This window comes from Hippichthys cyanospilos, chromosome 12 (genome assembly GCF_059441005.1).
Source record: "Hippichthys cyanospilos isolate Australia breed blue-spotted pipefish chromosome 12, RoL_Hcya_1.0, whole genome shotgun sequence".
Lineage (NCBI taxonomy): Eukaryota > Metazoa > Chordata > Actinopteri > Syngnathiformes > Syngnathidae > Hippichthys > Hippichthys cyanospilos.
This window is the reverse complement of record NC_142380.1, coordinates 7,780,543-7,797,980: the sequence shown is the minus strand read 5'-3', so window position 1 is coordinate 7,797,980 and position 17,438 is coordinate 7,780,543. Positions and strand designations below refer to the sequence as shown.

The 17,438-nt window shown below is 39.0% G+C and overlaps 1 protein-coding gene across 6 annotated transcripts in view; it reads right to left on the bottom strand.

Moving 5' to 3' along the window:
- The window catches only part of LOC148414687 (receptor-type tyrosine-protein phosphatase mu), a 148,960-nt gene that overhangs the window by 112,710 nt on the left and 18,812 nt on the right, over positions 1–17,438 (bottom strand). For all 6 annotated transcript variants that reach the window (XM_088429132.1, XM_088429130.1, XM_088429134.1 and 3 more), the window contains exon 2: positions 5,036–5,158. In XM_088429132.1, the coding sequence (XP_088285258.1) occupies positions 5,036–5,158 (123 nt within the window). The remainder of the gene's footprint in view (positions 1–5,035; positions 5,159–17,438) is intronic.

The following is a 17,438-nucleotide window of genomic DNA, read 5'->3' as shown; positions in this document are numbered from 1 at the left end:
CGAACGCCGAGCACCCACCGCCACAAATCCCATCTGGGGTTGATGTGATTTGAATTCTGATTCGATTCCACATGCCCTTCCGTCGTCCCTCCTTCCGCTCGCTCGCGTCAGAGGGCCACCCAAACAAATCATGGAAGGCAACCTGTTGGATGGGACAGCTTTTTGCTTTATTTTTTTATTTTTATTTATTAGGATACTATATAAAGCTTTCAAAATTGAAGTTTTCTGGACTAGGACTTTTTTTAGGCAAGGGTACACTGATTTGAACAAATTTGAGTTTACTACAAATATTAAGAATAATAATTACCTCATTCAATGCCAGGGATCGTATTTTCACGTTTTTTAAGACTCCGGACATTCAATCCCAGATACTTAAGTGTCTGGAAATTAATGTCCTTTAATGAACTTAACAATCGATTTAGTACTATCTGGGATATAATGTCCGGACTTTCAAAAAACTTAAAAAAACGTTTCTGGCATTGAATGATTTACTAATAATATCATGATAAAATCTAAGTGGTTTTCTGTCAATTTGTTGGATTATGATTTTAATCAAAGTAATAAAGCCAACAAACATTTGTCTCGAGGTTTGATGTGTTATAAAATCTTGATTTTAAATTGTATGCAAAATATTCAGATAAGATTTAAAATCATTCAATGTAAACATATTCATATCTTGAGCAAAAACATTGCGCAAACCTTGCTTAAATGCCACAATTAATAAGTTAACTATTGTGCAAAAACTCATTTAAAAAAGCGAGTTATTCGAATTAATTTGATTTAATGCCCACTTCTAATTTTTTGTATTCTTTCTCGAGTTAAATCCATTTGTTGACCTCTCTCTCTCTCTCTCTCTCTCTCTCTCTCTCTCTCTCTCTCAAAGATTGTCTCCATGTTTTGTATTATACTTTCTGCATGTGTTGCTCAATCTTGCGTTGAAATATTAATTGCTTATAATACTGTACAACCAGCACCAATATTAGTCGTTAGCAAATGTTTTTATTTTTTCAATTATACACTAAGCTTCTATTTGTTGTGAAGCATAAAATAATAATACAAGAAGTCCACCTCTTCATTTTGCAGCAGCCACGTGGGCTCCCTATAGTGATATTTGAAATTATAATAAACCGATCAATTTTAATTATGTGAGCCTTTCCATCAGCGGCACGCAGGCCGGAATTAATTAGGACGCATTGTAGTCGGCGGAAGGCCGACATTGCGCTTAAAATGCGGCGGCGGTGCCAGACACCTGAGGAACGGCACTAATGGAACGCCAAACTTTTCATGTTCCAACAAAGCCGCTGATGGATGTTGTTTTCACCACCAGAGGATGGATGGCGGCGGTGGGGCTCCCCTCTGTGACACGCTCAATTAGCGGGGTCCACGCTAATTTTAAGCGCACCCCCCGTTTGCTGCTCGAACAAACGCTCAGGTGAAATGACTTTCCGTTTTTGATTAATGCCGGGGAGGCCGGGCAAAAGGTCGGCGCGGAATATCGGAAGAGGGTGACCTCCAAATTAACACCGAGCATGTGTTCTAAATTTAACGCAAAATTAAAACGTGCTGTGATTAATGTGACTGCTCCACTTGCACATTAAACACCACTTTGCAAAATAGAAATGGCGGAACAAAAGATTTGGGCAGGTTACCAAATTCAATGATCTTTTTTTGTGGTACACTTATTTTTCGAATCTTGAGAGAGGAAGGATATACAAAAATGCTCAGGAAGTGTGGATGCATGGATGATATTGTAGTTCCAACATGATATGACATGAAATCCTCATGGCGTTATTCGCCAAATTTTGTAAATTCCTTTGATTTCTTTATGACATCAAAAACAAATGAATGCAAAAAAAAAAAACAGGAAGCTACTAAGGAGCTGGAAATTCCAACGGAGGATTGAAACACATCTAAACTTCAACGTGCACCCTTTTTGACATTTCTAATTGATTGCAGCTGGAATTTCAACACGTAGCAAAAAAAAAAAAAAAATTGAGGCATGTTTTAACTCATTCAATACCAAAGATGGATTTTTATGTTTTTGAAGATTCCAGCCATTCAAACCCAGGTACTGTATTTATATTTTTTTCCAAGGTTTTTCAATTGTCAAGCTAAAAGACGATGTAAAAATAACAGGGACCAAATGAATTTGATTATATGAGCTTTTGAAAAAAAAAAAAAAATCAAGTTTTGAAAATTAGCTAAATCGTAAAGTACCTGGGATCAAATGACTCTTAAAAAAAAATGTAAAAATACACATTTGAGATTGAATGTGTTAAGCAAAGTATGCACAAGCTATGAAAAGTGATTTTTTTGTACAAGCAAAAGGGATTCGTATTTTTCTTTTGTTTTTTCAATAAACCAAACCTCCTTCAAAGAATGGTTATTGGGTTTAATACAATAACTGAAAAATATTCATTAAAAATAAAAACAGATTTGACTTTTTGGCCGTATCAACCAGCTATAGTTCCACTACGATGATGGCTTCAAGTGAAAGTTCGTGAGTGTACTGTATATGTTCCTATGGTGTGATTTTTTTTTTTTTTTTTTTTTTATGTATAAACTGTTTAAAAAAAACATGTTACATTTACTCACTTAATAAAGCAACCGATTTGAAGCCTTGAAGAGAAAGCAAAACAGACTTAATTCCTTAATTCAGATTCAAATAACATGTTATATGTGGAATTAATTTATTCTTAGTACTTATGTACTAGTATTTACAATATTTACATTTTTCATCGACTCAGCATTTTTGTTTGAATGTTCATTGCCTTTCGCTGCTTTCTATTCAAAGGTAACTCATTAACTTGATAATTAAGAGTCTCATTTAATTTGTATTTAATTAATATTGCTTCCTTTTCAAATATCCATCCAAGAAATATCCGATGGTCACCTCCACCCACCTTTACGTTTGCAATGTATTCATCTTAATTCATTGGATGGCAACTCGACAATGACCAATCACATTTCCCCACGACAGAACTAAACAAACAATTGGAACGAACGTCCCCGACAAACGCCCCGGCTTGTCCTCTTTTATTCGGTTCCATCTTTGCGTAATTAGCATGGTCCACTTGTGTCTCGGCACTCAAGCTGTCACGTCAAATTGTCACCTCCGCCTCCCACCGCGGCCATTTTGACCACTCCGAAAGGAGATGGAGAAATGCCGAAATTGTTTTACGCGGCGCAAAAAGCCATCTCACCTCCGATTGCCGCCCGCCTCTTAACCCGTACTTAGGAATCTCCGGCAAAACGACCTCTCGCAAGAGATTGTTATCCCGACCCGTGTCTGAGTCACGACAGGGGGCAATTGAAGGCATCGCCACTTGAAAGGTTTTTTTTTTTTCCCCCTCTTTGTATTGCTCGTAAACGTGGTGATCTGTCCATCACCGGGCCTTGAGAATTTGTCACGTTTGACACGAAACATTTTTCAAAGGAAATTGATATTGGAAATCCTTTTGCGGCCTTGGTTACAAATGCACATTTTCATTTGCCGGGCTTTATCGTGCAGCCTTGAGATTGGAGTGGATTTGATGTGCTGGAAAAGGGGGGACCGAAAAGTAAAACAAAACCATTTTCTCTGTTAAAAGGATTTCTGCCACCAGTGTTGTTTTTGCCATGTGAAGTGTAATTGCAAAAAAAAATAAAGATGATCTTTTTTGTTTTCCAGTCACTTTGATGCATTTGGTTATTTTTTTCAGTTTTAGATGAACCTGTAACCTGTATAAACACAGTAAAAAAGTAGTTATTAGCTGTTGAAAGTTGATTTATATTGGTATTTTTTTTCATTAATGTTAAAAAGGATACAGTTTTAGGTATACCTATGCGATTTCTATAAATAATAATCATATTTATAGTCTGTGTGACGCGTGTTCTCGTTTGCTCTTTCCAGGTGAACACAACAAGCAATGTAACTGGAGACCAAGCAGTCAATCAATGTACTTTAACTAGCTCTGACCGGCTAGATTTGTGGCACATTCGTAACGTGTGTGCCACACCGAGCACAAAGTGAGTACACAACTCGAGCGAGTGGAGAGCTAGATGTCGAGTGAAGGAGGGAGGGCTATTGTGAGCAAGCAATGAGAGATTGGAGGCGAGCAGAAAAACGTTCTGTGCTCAAAATCCATCGTTGCTCACTCAAACTCTTATCATTGCTCTCAGTATATTTTTCTGTGCTCCAAATCTTTCATTGCTCGCTCGCGATTGTGGCACAAATATAATTCTGTAAGGCAGAACATCACTGAAGGCCAAAGTGTGAAATGCACCGACCGTCACGTCACAGCGTTTAATATGCATGTGCATTGTTATGAGTGGTGCCAGAAAAAAAAACGAATGATGTTTCCCAAGATATTTCCTGGAGTTTCTGAACACACCTTAGCGATGCCGCAAAAAATGTTGTTCCAAAGTTGAATAAATTGGGCACGGATGGCACAGCACTCTGTTTGAAGGCTTTTTTTTTGTTTGTTTTTTTTTTGTCTTCATGTCCTTCCAAAATGCTTTGTGCTGGTTGGGAGGTGCACGGCTGGATGAATATAAGTGAAAATAACTAGTTTAGAAAGCATGTTTTCTTTAAAATTGTCTAAATTCAATAGTAAATAGATATGGGTAAATAGAATGGGTGAAATTATTCATTTTTGTGCTTTTTATGTCGATTGTTATTATTTTCCCCAACGTATTTTTAACTGCTTAGCTCTGGGAACTCTACTTTGAGAAAAGACTTTTGAAGTGATAAGTGTAGAATTAAAACTGAATACTACACTGCCAAACAGTGGATTTAGTCAAGAATAGCATGCAAAATGAAGTCACATCACTTCTTGCTTTTGCATTTTCATCAAGTGATGCACTTCTATTTTCCTCTTTGCAAATATTTCCAAATAATCTTCCAAAAAAGCAGACCGAGGATCTTGTTGTCAGATCAAAACAGAACATTTCAAAATATCTGGTTTTATTTTGAAAAACAACGATCAGTGCGTCTAGGCTCGTGAATGACTCCAATCAATTAAAAACCTTTTTTTACTAGTTGGTCCATCCCTACCTGTGGGCATCCATGGCTCGGAGGAAAGCTTCTCTCTGGCGTTGACCTGCTCCCAGTCCAGGTCGTCGTCTTTGCCTTGACTGTAGCCGCACGCCGCCAGTGGTTTGGCAAAGTTGCAGTCGCCTGCCGCAAAAATGAGGAAATTCCAGTCAGAAAAGAAATAAAGTCATCTTCTCGAAAAAAATCCTTGCTCAGGCACATGCACGGTGGTGACCACGCTCCACTTGTTCATTGTTGTTAATTCAACTCAACACCTAGAAATAATACTCAGAATCCTGAAAATAGTCTAAGGCAACTTGGTCGCAACTTGGTCCGATCGACGTGTCGTTTAACTCAAGTCTAGGGTTGATCAATAACGATTTTTTTTCTTTTTCAGATTGATACTAGTACCGATACCAGGTACCAATACACTACCAGGTTTTTAAACAAAAAACTCAACTCTCCCTCCCCAAAAAATAAAGTTCACAAAAGAATAGAATAGAATAGAATGTCTTTAGTGTCACTGTACACAGCTATTCAATGAAAATGGGAGCACTGCTCTGATTGGTGCATAAAGCGATAATAAATTGAGGAAATAATATATCAATAAATAATTAATCACTTTCAGAATGTTAGTAACTGAGAAAAATAAACATCTATTCCAATCTAGCATTTTCTTAGGATTTAATGAAATTAATGGCAATTTTTGATACTAATTTGGCAATCCGTGATCATTTCAAAGTCAGGCACTCCAATTTGAAAAATAGAAAAACAGAAAAGCGACATTTGTTTGCACTTTTAAGTTGTATTGCTATATTGGAAATGGGATGTGCAATTTTTTTTTTCAGGAAATTTTATGAATCAAAGTTATTAGCGGTATCAGTGGTCAATGGTATCAGAGAGAACTCAAGAATTGAGTATTTGTACTGTCATTTAAAAAAGGTGGTATTGAACATCCCTAATATTAATGGATTGATTTCCTCTCAATTTTTGCTGTTAAACTTTAAAAAATGCTTTGAATTGTCTTAAATTTCATCATGATGGTAGATGAATGAATGTTGTCAGTTTTTTGGAGTTGGCATGAATAATGTTCATGTTATTGTTTTTCTCTTATAACATTCTCAATTTTTTTATAGTTATTATTTGTACATACATTACTGTTGCATACAGTACGTGCTGGTTTTCATTTTCATCATTTGAGAGCTCATTTCTTGCCAACATGCAGCTAAAGTTAGCTCCTTTGCGTTAATGATCAAAAAAAACAAAAAAAAAAAAATCCATGGAACATTCTTCAACATGTTACCTCTGATGCTTCTGGCATTTCGTTTCGTATCCCCCCCCCCACCCTCTTCCCCCCCCATAGCAAACAAGTCGGCAAATAAATCATTAGCGGCTGCCCTATGCAGCTGGATATTAATTATCCTGTGATCGCCACTCATTTGCACGTTGTACTGAAAATGTCACCGCCGAGATGAAGTGGAAAACACAGAGTAGGAACCCCCCCCCCAAAAAAAAAAGAAAAAGGAAAAGAAGCCCATCATCTTGTAGCCTTTATGCTGCAGAATGTCATAAGAGATGACATATTGTTTTGGCCTGCTGTCTCACAGCAACCATGGATGGATTAATGTGGCCTAACTTGTTTTTTTTGGAGGGGCGGGGCGGGGGAGGGGGTTCCTATGGAATGAAAGGCTGTTTTTAGGAATCGATCACAAGTACAGCATTTCCTTTTGTCACCGCAATAAAGCGACTGAAAAATAAATAAATAAAAGATTTGTATGAAGGTGCAGGAAGCAGAAATGGAAACAATTTCGACTGGATCATTTCAGCTATGCCCTCTGATGATTTTTGTGCGGGTGCAAGAATCAGAAACCGAAATCCATTTTGATTCTGGACTATTTAAAATGTGCAAAGTGTCCATTTTTGTCCGATATAGTGGCAGGAAGGCGCGGGAACCGTAAACCAAATCAATTTGGACTATCGATTATATGTTTGTTTGCTTTTTCTGCCTCTCATTTGGATGATGGAAAAGTTAACTAATTCCTTTTTGGCGCTGTCGTGATTCAGGGCTATACAAATAAAATTTGATTGATTGATTGATTGATTGACATTTGTTCCAGAGGCATTTGGATAATTACACATGACCTCGGGTCTTTTTGACCCAGGACATTATTACTATTTTAGAGAAACAAATTTAACACAAAAATGTACATTAAGTACAGTATATCCTTTGTTATTTTATGAAATGGTTTCCACTGAGTTTTTACACTGCTAAATAAATGCAGACACTTCCGGGTCATATTGACCCAGAGACATCATTTCTGTTGTTAAGCAATGAATATGAATCACTGTTTAAAACACTGGATTTTACACATTTTGGACACTTTTGGGTGACTAAAAATGCTCCAAGTCAAAGTGAGCCAGAGACAAAACTCAATATGGAAACCTGGAACACAAGCTATGGAAAAAAAAAATTAATTCTCAAAATGGTGAATACTGATAGCAAAAGTCATTGCGGAATTTATGAATATATTCTCCAATACGTATTTGAAATAAATGCAAAAAAAATGCGGTGGCAAGATGCAAGTCGGGGGCCATTTCCATGATTCCTTGGCCGCCACAGGCTGGCTTCCATCAATATTTGCACTCGATAGTTCCGAGATCCTTGGCCTCCCCCCACGGGCCACCCGCCGTCCTCTTGCAGCACCGCCACGTTCAAAAGAGGTGGCTTTTATTGGTTCAGGTTGATATTCAAAATCAATGGCTTCGGCCGGCGGCGAAATGTATTCCGACTCGGCGGGAGTGACGAGATGGCGAAAAGAAGAAGGGAAAAAAAAAAGTCCTCAAAAAGAATACGCACAAAGCACTTAAGTTTGGGGGGGTGGGCTTTTTAAACGAACTGCCGGCTCTTAATAATGAATCAGAAAGGTGGCGCTGGTTGCCTTCAAAGGACTCATCAACATTTGCGCGCGATTAATGATTTAGCGGGTGCGCATAGAGAAGACCTCCATCACATTTTATCTCTTTATGAAATGAAAGTGGAATATTGTACTCCAGTTCTCTGATATGGTGTGAAAATGTTGTGGAAAGCTAAGCAGCGCGAGACATCTATTTGCTGTTGACAGGCCTTCATTTGTACATTTTAAATATAGGTCACAATGTTGCTTACATTTGTTTTTTGAGGATAAAGAAGATATGCCTGTGCGTCTTGTTATATTATGTGTTGAAATATCCGTTCCTTAAAACATTTTAACACTGCTACGTAGATGCTATTTGTTAGTCTGTCGATGGGGCTTTCCTTTATGTGTTAGCATCAAGCTAGCTAACTTTAAAGCAAAGTTAGGCAGTTGATTTAAACACCCTAAATCCCGTATGTTACCCAGTGTATTTGTAATTATTCTTTTTTTTTCCTGTATTCGGGGATTATATGCATCCTCAACTAACATGCATCCATGCCCCAAAATTAATGAATAAATTGGTATAAAATTATGATTTTTTTTAGCAATTCTGGATGAGTAAGATGTTAAAATATTAAACCCAACAAAAATGTATTCAAGAGTTTAATTTATTCAAAAATAAATCAAGTGTGAAATTTTCAGTCAATAACATATACTGATTTTGGATAAATTTTAACGTAAATCTAACATTCATATCTGTGCAAGGTAATAGCTAATCATAACTGAAATACTACAATGATTTCAAACTCAGGTTTTCAGCATTTTGTTCAGATAAAAAAAAAAAAACAAGTTGTATAGTGTTTCTATTTATTGGCCCTTATTCATATATTCACATTTGAAGGATTTAAAGGGGTACTCAATGCAAATCGTAATCAACTACTTTAGTACTTTAGTACCCAGAGTACTAGGTAATCAATTTCTTTAGTACTTCAAGTAATCAATTCCTTTAGTACCTAAAGGAACTGATTACTTTATTGGTTCATTACTTAGTTTTTATTTGTTTATTTAATTTTAGTACTTAATTATCTAAAATAATCTTTTATTTTGTCAATGTATTACCTACAGTAATGGATTACGTCAGACCTTACATGAGGTAATGAATTACTTGAGTACTCAAAGTAATTGATTACTTCAGTGCTCAATTCATTTAGTACCAACAATTTTGACTGTAAAAGACATGAAAAAAAAAGTTGAAAAAATGTAAATAAGTGCCCGATCTTGAATTTATGAGCTCCTAAAAAGGAAAAATATGTCTTTGGATTTGAATGAGTAATATAAGGGTCAGTATGGTAAAAATTCCCCATGCTGCCGCTTATCGATGGTCCTTCTGAATCTTGTCACCTGGAAATGACACAAGCGTTCCGTTGGCCCCGATCCATCAGCCAAAAGGGACGGGAGACGCCCCGCATGCAAATGAAGGCATCAATCGATAGCATCCCAAAGCTCCCTGCGGGCGGGCGGGCGGGCGGGCGGGCGGCTGATACGGTCCCCGTCACCATCCGGCAGAAACGGCGGGCGCCAAACAATTTATACCCGAGCGACAACACACAACAGTCTTTAAATTCTCCCACCGAGCGAGTACATTTCAAAGAAATCTATCCATCTTTTTCCTTGGACGGAGCCAGAGGCCACAATCAATACGTCAAGCCCTCCGTGCCACCGCCAATTTCTCCTAAAGATTTTCACCCCCAGTCAGACTTAAAAGGCCTTTTGTTCCAGCACCTGTAACGGAAAGTTGACGTTTTTTTTCTCTTTTTTTTTTTTTTTGCCATGAAAGTTGCATGCTACACCTGTCTTCTGAATGACTGAGGGGAGCTTTGTGGAGGACAAACAAAGACATTTTTCATGCAATGGATTTTGTGAAAATTTGTAGCTCAAAACCGCTCACCCGATTTTTCCATTTTTGCTAGACTTCACACAGATTTGATTGAATGGATCAAATTGGCAGATATTTTGTGTTGCGTACTAAATTTGGGACAGATTGATAGATTGATGTCATAAATCAAATCCACCCAAAATTTTGGGGGGAGCAGGGTGTGTATCAAATTTTTCATGGATTGAATGGTTATCAGAGTTCTAGGGATCATTTTTAGAGTTTGAGTTTAGAGTCTGTCACCCCCAATGAATTTCAACTGCAGTCAATTTTTTCGTAAATTCTGCTTATGCGTGAGCCACAATCGGTTCCCAATTCCACCTATAACCAGCGTCCACTTTACTGTAAATAAACTAAATATTTGAACAGATCCGAGAAATGGATCAGTTTTCTGATCATCCTGGTGATTTTGTTTTAAAGTGATCGGTTCACAAATCCCGATTGTGTAAAATCTAGTATATCCCACTAAAATAATGGACAATAATGTTTCTAACAACATATCCATGAAAATTATTTGAGGACAAAAAAAAAAACATTAGTGCAATCACTACTATTAACAGCTAGCCGTCAAGGATTTACTTTAAAAAAATAAACTCGTTAATTGCCGTTGACATCCACTTAAGTAAAAAATCCATTTGACCTGGGCTGGTAGTGAATGAGTTAACTCACATTTACAGAGCTGGACAATTTGTTGCGCCATTGGAGAGCACTTCCGTACTGTACTTTCACTGAGTGCTTTACGATGTGAAGACAGGTAAAAATATAAAAACGACAGTACTGACGCCAATAAATCAACGTAAACCCGTCTCACTCCGTGCTGAGTCCATGTATTATTTCCTCAAAGCACATGGTGAAAATGCGGAAGTGATTGCTGAATGTGGTCGATATACTGTAGGAACCGATTACTCAGCTAATTATTCAGTATGGAGGAAAAAGAGAGAAAAAAAGACTCGAATGATGTCTAAAACTGGTGGCTACAGAGGAAAAAAATAAAAATAAAAATCCCCATGGCTGGTTTGACAAACGTTTCATTTCTTGTCACGCGAAGCAGTTTGTTGTCCGCGCTCAAACAGATTCAATTTGATTTCTTCGCATTTGATATGCAAAGACTTTTTTTTTTTTTGAAAACCTCGATGAGCCATCACTTAATGCTGAGCTCCAGGAAGAACTCATTAGCATCATATTTGCAATTAGCACCACAGGACGCCAAGCCCATATCAGACTAAGAAAAAAGTGGTGGTCGAAATTCCATATTTGTCTTAATTGGTATGGAACGGAGATGAAATGGAAGCGGTTTCTTGACAGGTTCAACGGTAGAGAACGCCGCAGCCCCACTTGAAGATTGGAAAAAAAATCTCCTGCGTCAAAATGGGTACATATCTAAGTAGAAGGCTGCCTGTCATTTTGGGTGGGCGCGTGATGTGTTGCGCGACTGTAAAGCGCGTTCATCAAGTTGATGGCTGCCATTCCGACGTGCACAACGCGCCCCTCAAGCGCTTTCTTAGCGGTAATGAATTTCGCGAGGAGGCCTCCAAACCTTCCGAGGGGCTTTGTTTGGCAAAACGGCGGCGGGCCGCTTAGAACCTCTGCAGATTACCCGTGGAAACGTTGGCCGCCGACTTCTTTATTTTCCGGCGAATCGATGCGGCCAACGGCGAGACGTGATTGATAATGATATTGAGATTGATTGTCTAAATCCCCTCCCGCGCTTCAAAGTCCCCAAACAGATAATATATATACACGCAATTCAGTGCGGAGACGGCTCTTGGCAGGAGCTGCCGATAGATAAGTGAAATAGGGGCGGAGAGAAAAGCCCTATTGGTCCCCAAGGGGCTCGGAGCGCAGGATTGTGCAGTAGAGGGAGATAGCCCACATTGCTTTTAAATTACCCGAGATTGCCTTTCGCTCCGGGTCTTCGGGGGGCCGCCGGCGGCGGACGAGATGTTTGTTAAAACAAGTGTGGACGGTGAGGTGGATGGGCCCTTTACCTTGGCAGGTGGGACGGACACTAATTGGCAGAATGGTCTTTCCGGAAGAGCGAAATGTAGCTGATCACAGTATAAGGCCTTAAATTTGATAGACGCATCCTCTGCCGGATGGCTTGGAATAAAAGCGGATATGATTTAGACATAGGGTGAGCGTCCATGTTATTTGTGGCTCACTAAATGAGTGAAACTTCCATTTATCCACAGGAAAATATTGCAGACTCTTCTGCCATGGGTGCTTCAAGACCACTTTTGGGGGCGCTCGAGCACCCCGGGAACTGAACTACAGAAACCCCCACAACCCTAAATTCCAAGAAATGACTTTTACGTCATCATCCTTTTTAAACTAGCAAGAAAAGTGAATACATTTGGATTAGGCCTTTGCCAAAAAAGATGTGGTAGTCCAACAATTGAAAAATCTAATTGAATTTAACAGATAACAGGGAGCCCTGTATCTACTCCATACATTATATTACAATAACAAGCCATCATATAATTTGTTTTACCAATACAGGATTTTACACTAACATAGCCATGGCAACCTATGGAAAGGTTTTCGATTTTAGATCACTCACCATTTGCTGTTGAACCCAGGGTGTTTTTTGCTAATCTTTTAAATCCATCCATGTCATGTCAATAATTGTAAATAGCTAGCACTAAGCTAACAGCTGTGCTGTTTCCAGCTGTGTTGTAATGTTTGCATCAGATAAAAATGTATATGTATTTTCTTTGTTGCATCATAGGACTCCAAAAGTCATTTAAAAAAAATTCATACCTGATCTTTGTCCCGATTCCAATCAGGAAAAAATGACTTGGTTCGAGTTGCGGTCACGTGATTGGGATCTGGCCATAACTAATTACAAGTCTTTACTGTTGCTAAATTTCATGTAATCACATTCTTTATGTAGTGAAGTAGGAGTCACACGAAAACACGGCTCTTCCGATTACAAAGAGACGAGTTTTTAGGAAGTACGTTCTCTTCGGAAGATCGTCATTTCAATAGACCGTATTTACTTTGCATTCTTGAGAAACGGCTTTGAAGTCATCAACAAACATAAAACGCCTTTTACAACGTGGGGGGAGGCCAAAGAAATCTCAGAACAATTAGCCAGACTTGTTAACCACAATTGCAGGACGTACCATAGCTCACTAATTGAATGGTGTAAGTAACTTGCCCAACACTTAGATTGTCACACAGGTTGACTATTGGACACCTTGGTTAAAAACCCTTCAAGCCAATTACATGTCCCGCCGTCCGCCGAATGCAGACGTGAGGATGCTTTACACCGAAATTAGCCTCCGGCATCGATTCCCAAAAGCGCCAAGCTCAATACTTGGAGGCGGCGAGTAACCGAAACTTCCTCCACTTTCACATTTGATCCAGGTGCAGCCTGACGTCAATCAATGCTGAGAAGAAGAAAAGGGAAAGAAAGAAAACCGGTTTGTGAATAATAGATCTCGGACCGGGAGATCTGCAGAAGAGGGAAGAAGAAAGAGCTCTGTGCTAAATCCCCAGCCCCCGGCCTGCACCCCCCCCGACTCACTCGGATAGACAACAACATCCAGAGCCCAAAGTCAATGACCCTTCAGTGTAAGGCGCCTCAATCCTCCCAAGCTCGGCTAAATCAACACTTCTTTGAATTCAGCCTGAGCCTCGCTACAAACGGCGGGTGAAATGCTAATGTTGTTAGCGGTAGCTTTACCCTCTGGTCCCCCTCCTTTCCCCTTTCTTCCCTCCGTGTCGTTCCCCGCGTCTAATTTGTCAGACAAGACACCAACAATAGCGTAAATTAGCCCGGAGGGAGGAGTTCACGCAAAAAGGAAAGAATTAACGCGTTTGATCACGGAATCAACTAGGAGAATCTTTTGTTTTGTGGAACAATCGCTTATAGTTATGTAGGCGAGTACTGAGGAGGGGGAAGATTCAAGGTTGAAAGTCAAAGAAGCAGAAATGGCGAGGCTAATTAGAAAACGACGAGAATGGTGGAAACAATTCCTCTTGAGGGGAGAATCTAGGTTATATCGTATGATCATCTGGAAATACCAACAATCTGCATTTTCGTTCTCTTTTAATTGAATTTACAACCAACGCTGACCTCAATTGCATGCAAACAACTGTGTGTATATATATATTTTTATTCATGTGTTATCATTCCACTGCCTAACGGAGAGTGTTTTTTACTGATTTAATACTGGAGACGTCGATACAATTTACTGATTTGATACTAGGAATGTCCGATATCATTATTTTAAGACAGACACCAGTACAAGAAATTAACTCTTGAGTAGTCACCGATATCGAGAAAGTAAGTACTGTATTTTTGATACACAAAATTGCTCATAAATTTGCCGTCAGAAATACTGATACAATTAAATAAGGCCAAGTTTCAGCCTGGTAGAAAACTTGGTATCTGTGTCTGTGTCTCTGTGCATCTCTATTTGATAGCATTTCAGGCCTTTGGCATGTTTTTATTTACTTACTTGTGTATAGATACCCATTCTATTTATTCATGCACCGTTATCACACACCGTATACAGCTGCTCACATATGTACCAAAGATATTTATTTTCCATTGGAAAATCGAAATGTACTCCAATCGAAGGACAAATGAATGCTTTTTTTTTTTTTATTCCTATCCACTGTAATTGGCTTGCGGATTCAACACATGCAGAGACAGGTGCGAGGCGGGGGTCAAAGGCTGGCAAATGACGCAGCCCTGACAGATGCATGTGAAGAGATTTCAATCCCGGCTCCGGCAAAGTGGCGTCTTAGGGCACGCTCACCTGCCCACTTCAAACGCGTCGGGGCTCTCAGTTTTTTCCGCTAAAGTGCTATAAAATCATCTCGGAGGCTTCATCTTCCCGGGTTCAACCTTGAAAGCGTCGGGTCTCCTTTCAGATGGACTTGGCTGCGCTCAACTCTTGACAAGCGTATATTTCTACCCGTTCCCTGACAAAATAGCGTGGCGCAATTAGGACCTCTCACACAGTCAAGTGGCATGAATAAATCACGCCAAAGAATAGAATTCCCCCAGTCGCATTAATAGTATTAATTTTTAAATCCAATTATTGTTTGACGGATGCTGACCTATTTTCTCATTTAAGCGTCCTATCAAATCGTCGCACGTCGCAGAGTTTGAGGATTTAGAATGCGGTTGAAAGGAGACAATGGTATCAACAAATTACCTTGATTTTCAGGTGAAACAAAACTGACATCAGTGTTGACTTTTGCTGTACATGTTTGATCAAAACGATTATTCCTCTTAAACGGGCGGCCACTTTTGTAGAGATGTTCGATACCACTTTCGATACCGCTCTTAGTTGTCACCGATGCCCACCACACATGCCGCTAGTACTTACATCAGGGATGTCAAAACCATTTTTATTTTTAGTTATAGTTTCTGTCAGAGGGGCGGAATAAATTTTAAGTGTGTTTGTCACACACTTTTCATAGTTTCGAAATCAGAGGCCAGTAAAAATTGTTCAAAAGACAGATCAAGAACAAAAAATTGTTGTTGCAAGTTTGGTATTTTCATGAAAAGCTTGATGTCAAATCAGCATTTTGCGGGCCATATAAAATAATGTGGCAGGGAAGATCTGGCACCCAGGCCTTGAGTTTGACACCTGTGACTTAAATAATTTCAAGCCCAAAATAAACAATTACTGAGAATTTTAAAGAAAAATCGACCTATTCCAATATTTTTCTTAAAATTCTATATAATTAATGGCAATTTTCCATTCTTTGAATTTGTAATTCCTCCTTATAGTTATCGAAAAAATTCTCTGAGAGCTAGCAATGCTAGTAATATCGGGTCAGGTATCGACCCTGCCGATACTTTAACATCCCTAAAAAATTCTCATTTTATTAACACATACTATGATGTGTTCTAATTGGACAGCCATGATATATATGACCACTAATGGGGGGTTGACTTATACTCAAGATTGACTTGTACGCAAAAAAAAAAAAAAATATATATATATATATATATGTATTTTTTATGTATTTATTTATTTTTATTAAATATAAAAAAATTGGTTTGCGGCCTGCTTGACTACTAATGATTGGTTTTGATATCAGTCATGAATTAAAAAAAAAAAAAAAGATTGTCTATCTCTAACTAAAACATCTAATGCATTGAAGATGTAACTATCACTCCCCCTTAAATCTATTGATTAATCATGCTAAAAGTGCCCGAATAAATTCCAAGCACACTTGCAAACTTTTCAATCCAAATTGATGCGAAGTGCTTTTGGGCAGCCTGGCGTCTGTCAAATATAATCCTTCACGTCGGCGGCTGCAAAGGTCACGCCGCTCATAATAATAATCGTACATTGGAGGAAATGCGTCCGATCCGCTCAGACGTCACTCCGAGATCTCTCGCTTGACCGTCTTGGAAGCGACTCGGGCCCAAGGCGGCCAATCAATCAAGGGATGAAGGGAGAGCTGCCGATGTGCTCGTTCGCACCCTCGGAGCCAGATGTGGCAACGTAAGGGGCACCAATGACGTTCGGAAAAAACTGTGTGAAAACGCCAAATCATTCACTCAAGCATTGAAATTATTCATATCGTACCGCAAGATCGGACCAAATTTCCTCATTTACAATGAAGGAAAACAAACAATCAAAAGCATCGATATCAGCGATACTGTCATCGGACCGGCTCACAAAAACACTTGAAAGTAATGAAAATCCAATCTCACTCAGCAATTTTATGAGAATTTTCTTCATTCTAAAAAAATAAATAAATTAAAAAATACCTATCGATGACGAGCCCAATTTTTACTTGGTTTTAATCATGACCATTCATTCAATACGAACAACCGCCAATACAGAGTACACAAGTATGTAAAGCAACCATCCAGCATTCATTCTTTTACAAAATCTTGATTTGACAATATTCATTTTCAAATCTTCCATTTTTAAAATGACGATTCAATCGTGTTGATTCGATTTATTGCCCAGCCCCACAGTACCGTATACGTATCGGTGTATGTTATTGTATATTCTTTGTATTGGAACACAAACACATACACATCATGAACATTCACCTAAATTTACCAATTTAATGATGTATTCAAGTGAAGCCATATCAGTATTGGTATCGGTGATACCGCCTCTGTATTTACTCATAAAACAGTGTGAAAAACGCTGTTGGTTCTCACGCTCACTCTCACACAGTACATATCATTAACCTTGAGTTCCTCCGTTGCTGACATGCACAAACACACCCGTGGCTAATTACTGTCTGGGACCACGACGGAGCCGTTTCGACGGGCATGTGACGGAACGGCACTCGACCAATCGTGACAGCCAAAAGAGACCGACGCGGTATCAGATACATCATGCGATCTCCGGAACATGGATGGAGACACCGCACGACAACAGGTCCAGATTTGCAACCGTTGCCCATGCTACAAAAAAAAAAAAAGTGACAGCAAAAATAGCCTCTTTTATTTATTTATTTTCCCAAGAATGTTTTGAAGGCTCCACTGGAGGAATCCACTGCAATTTGTCAGCTTGACAGGAGTGTTGCAAGACTTGCATGAGGCCTGGATGGGGGCCACCAAGCCGTGAAGGTCTGTTTTTTGTTTTGTTTTGTTTTTTACTCA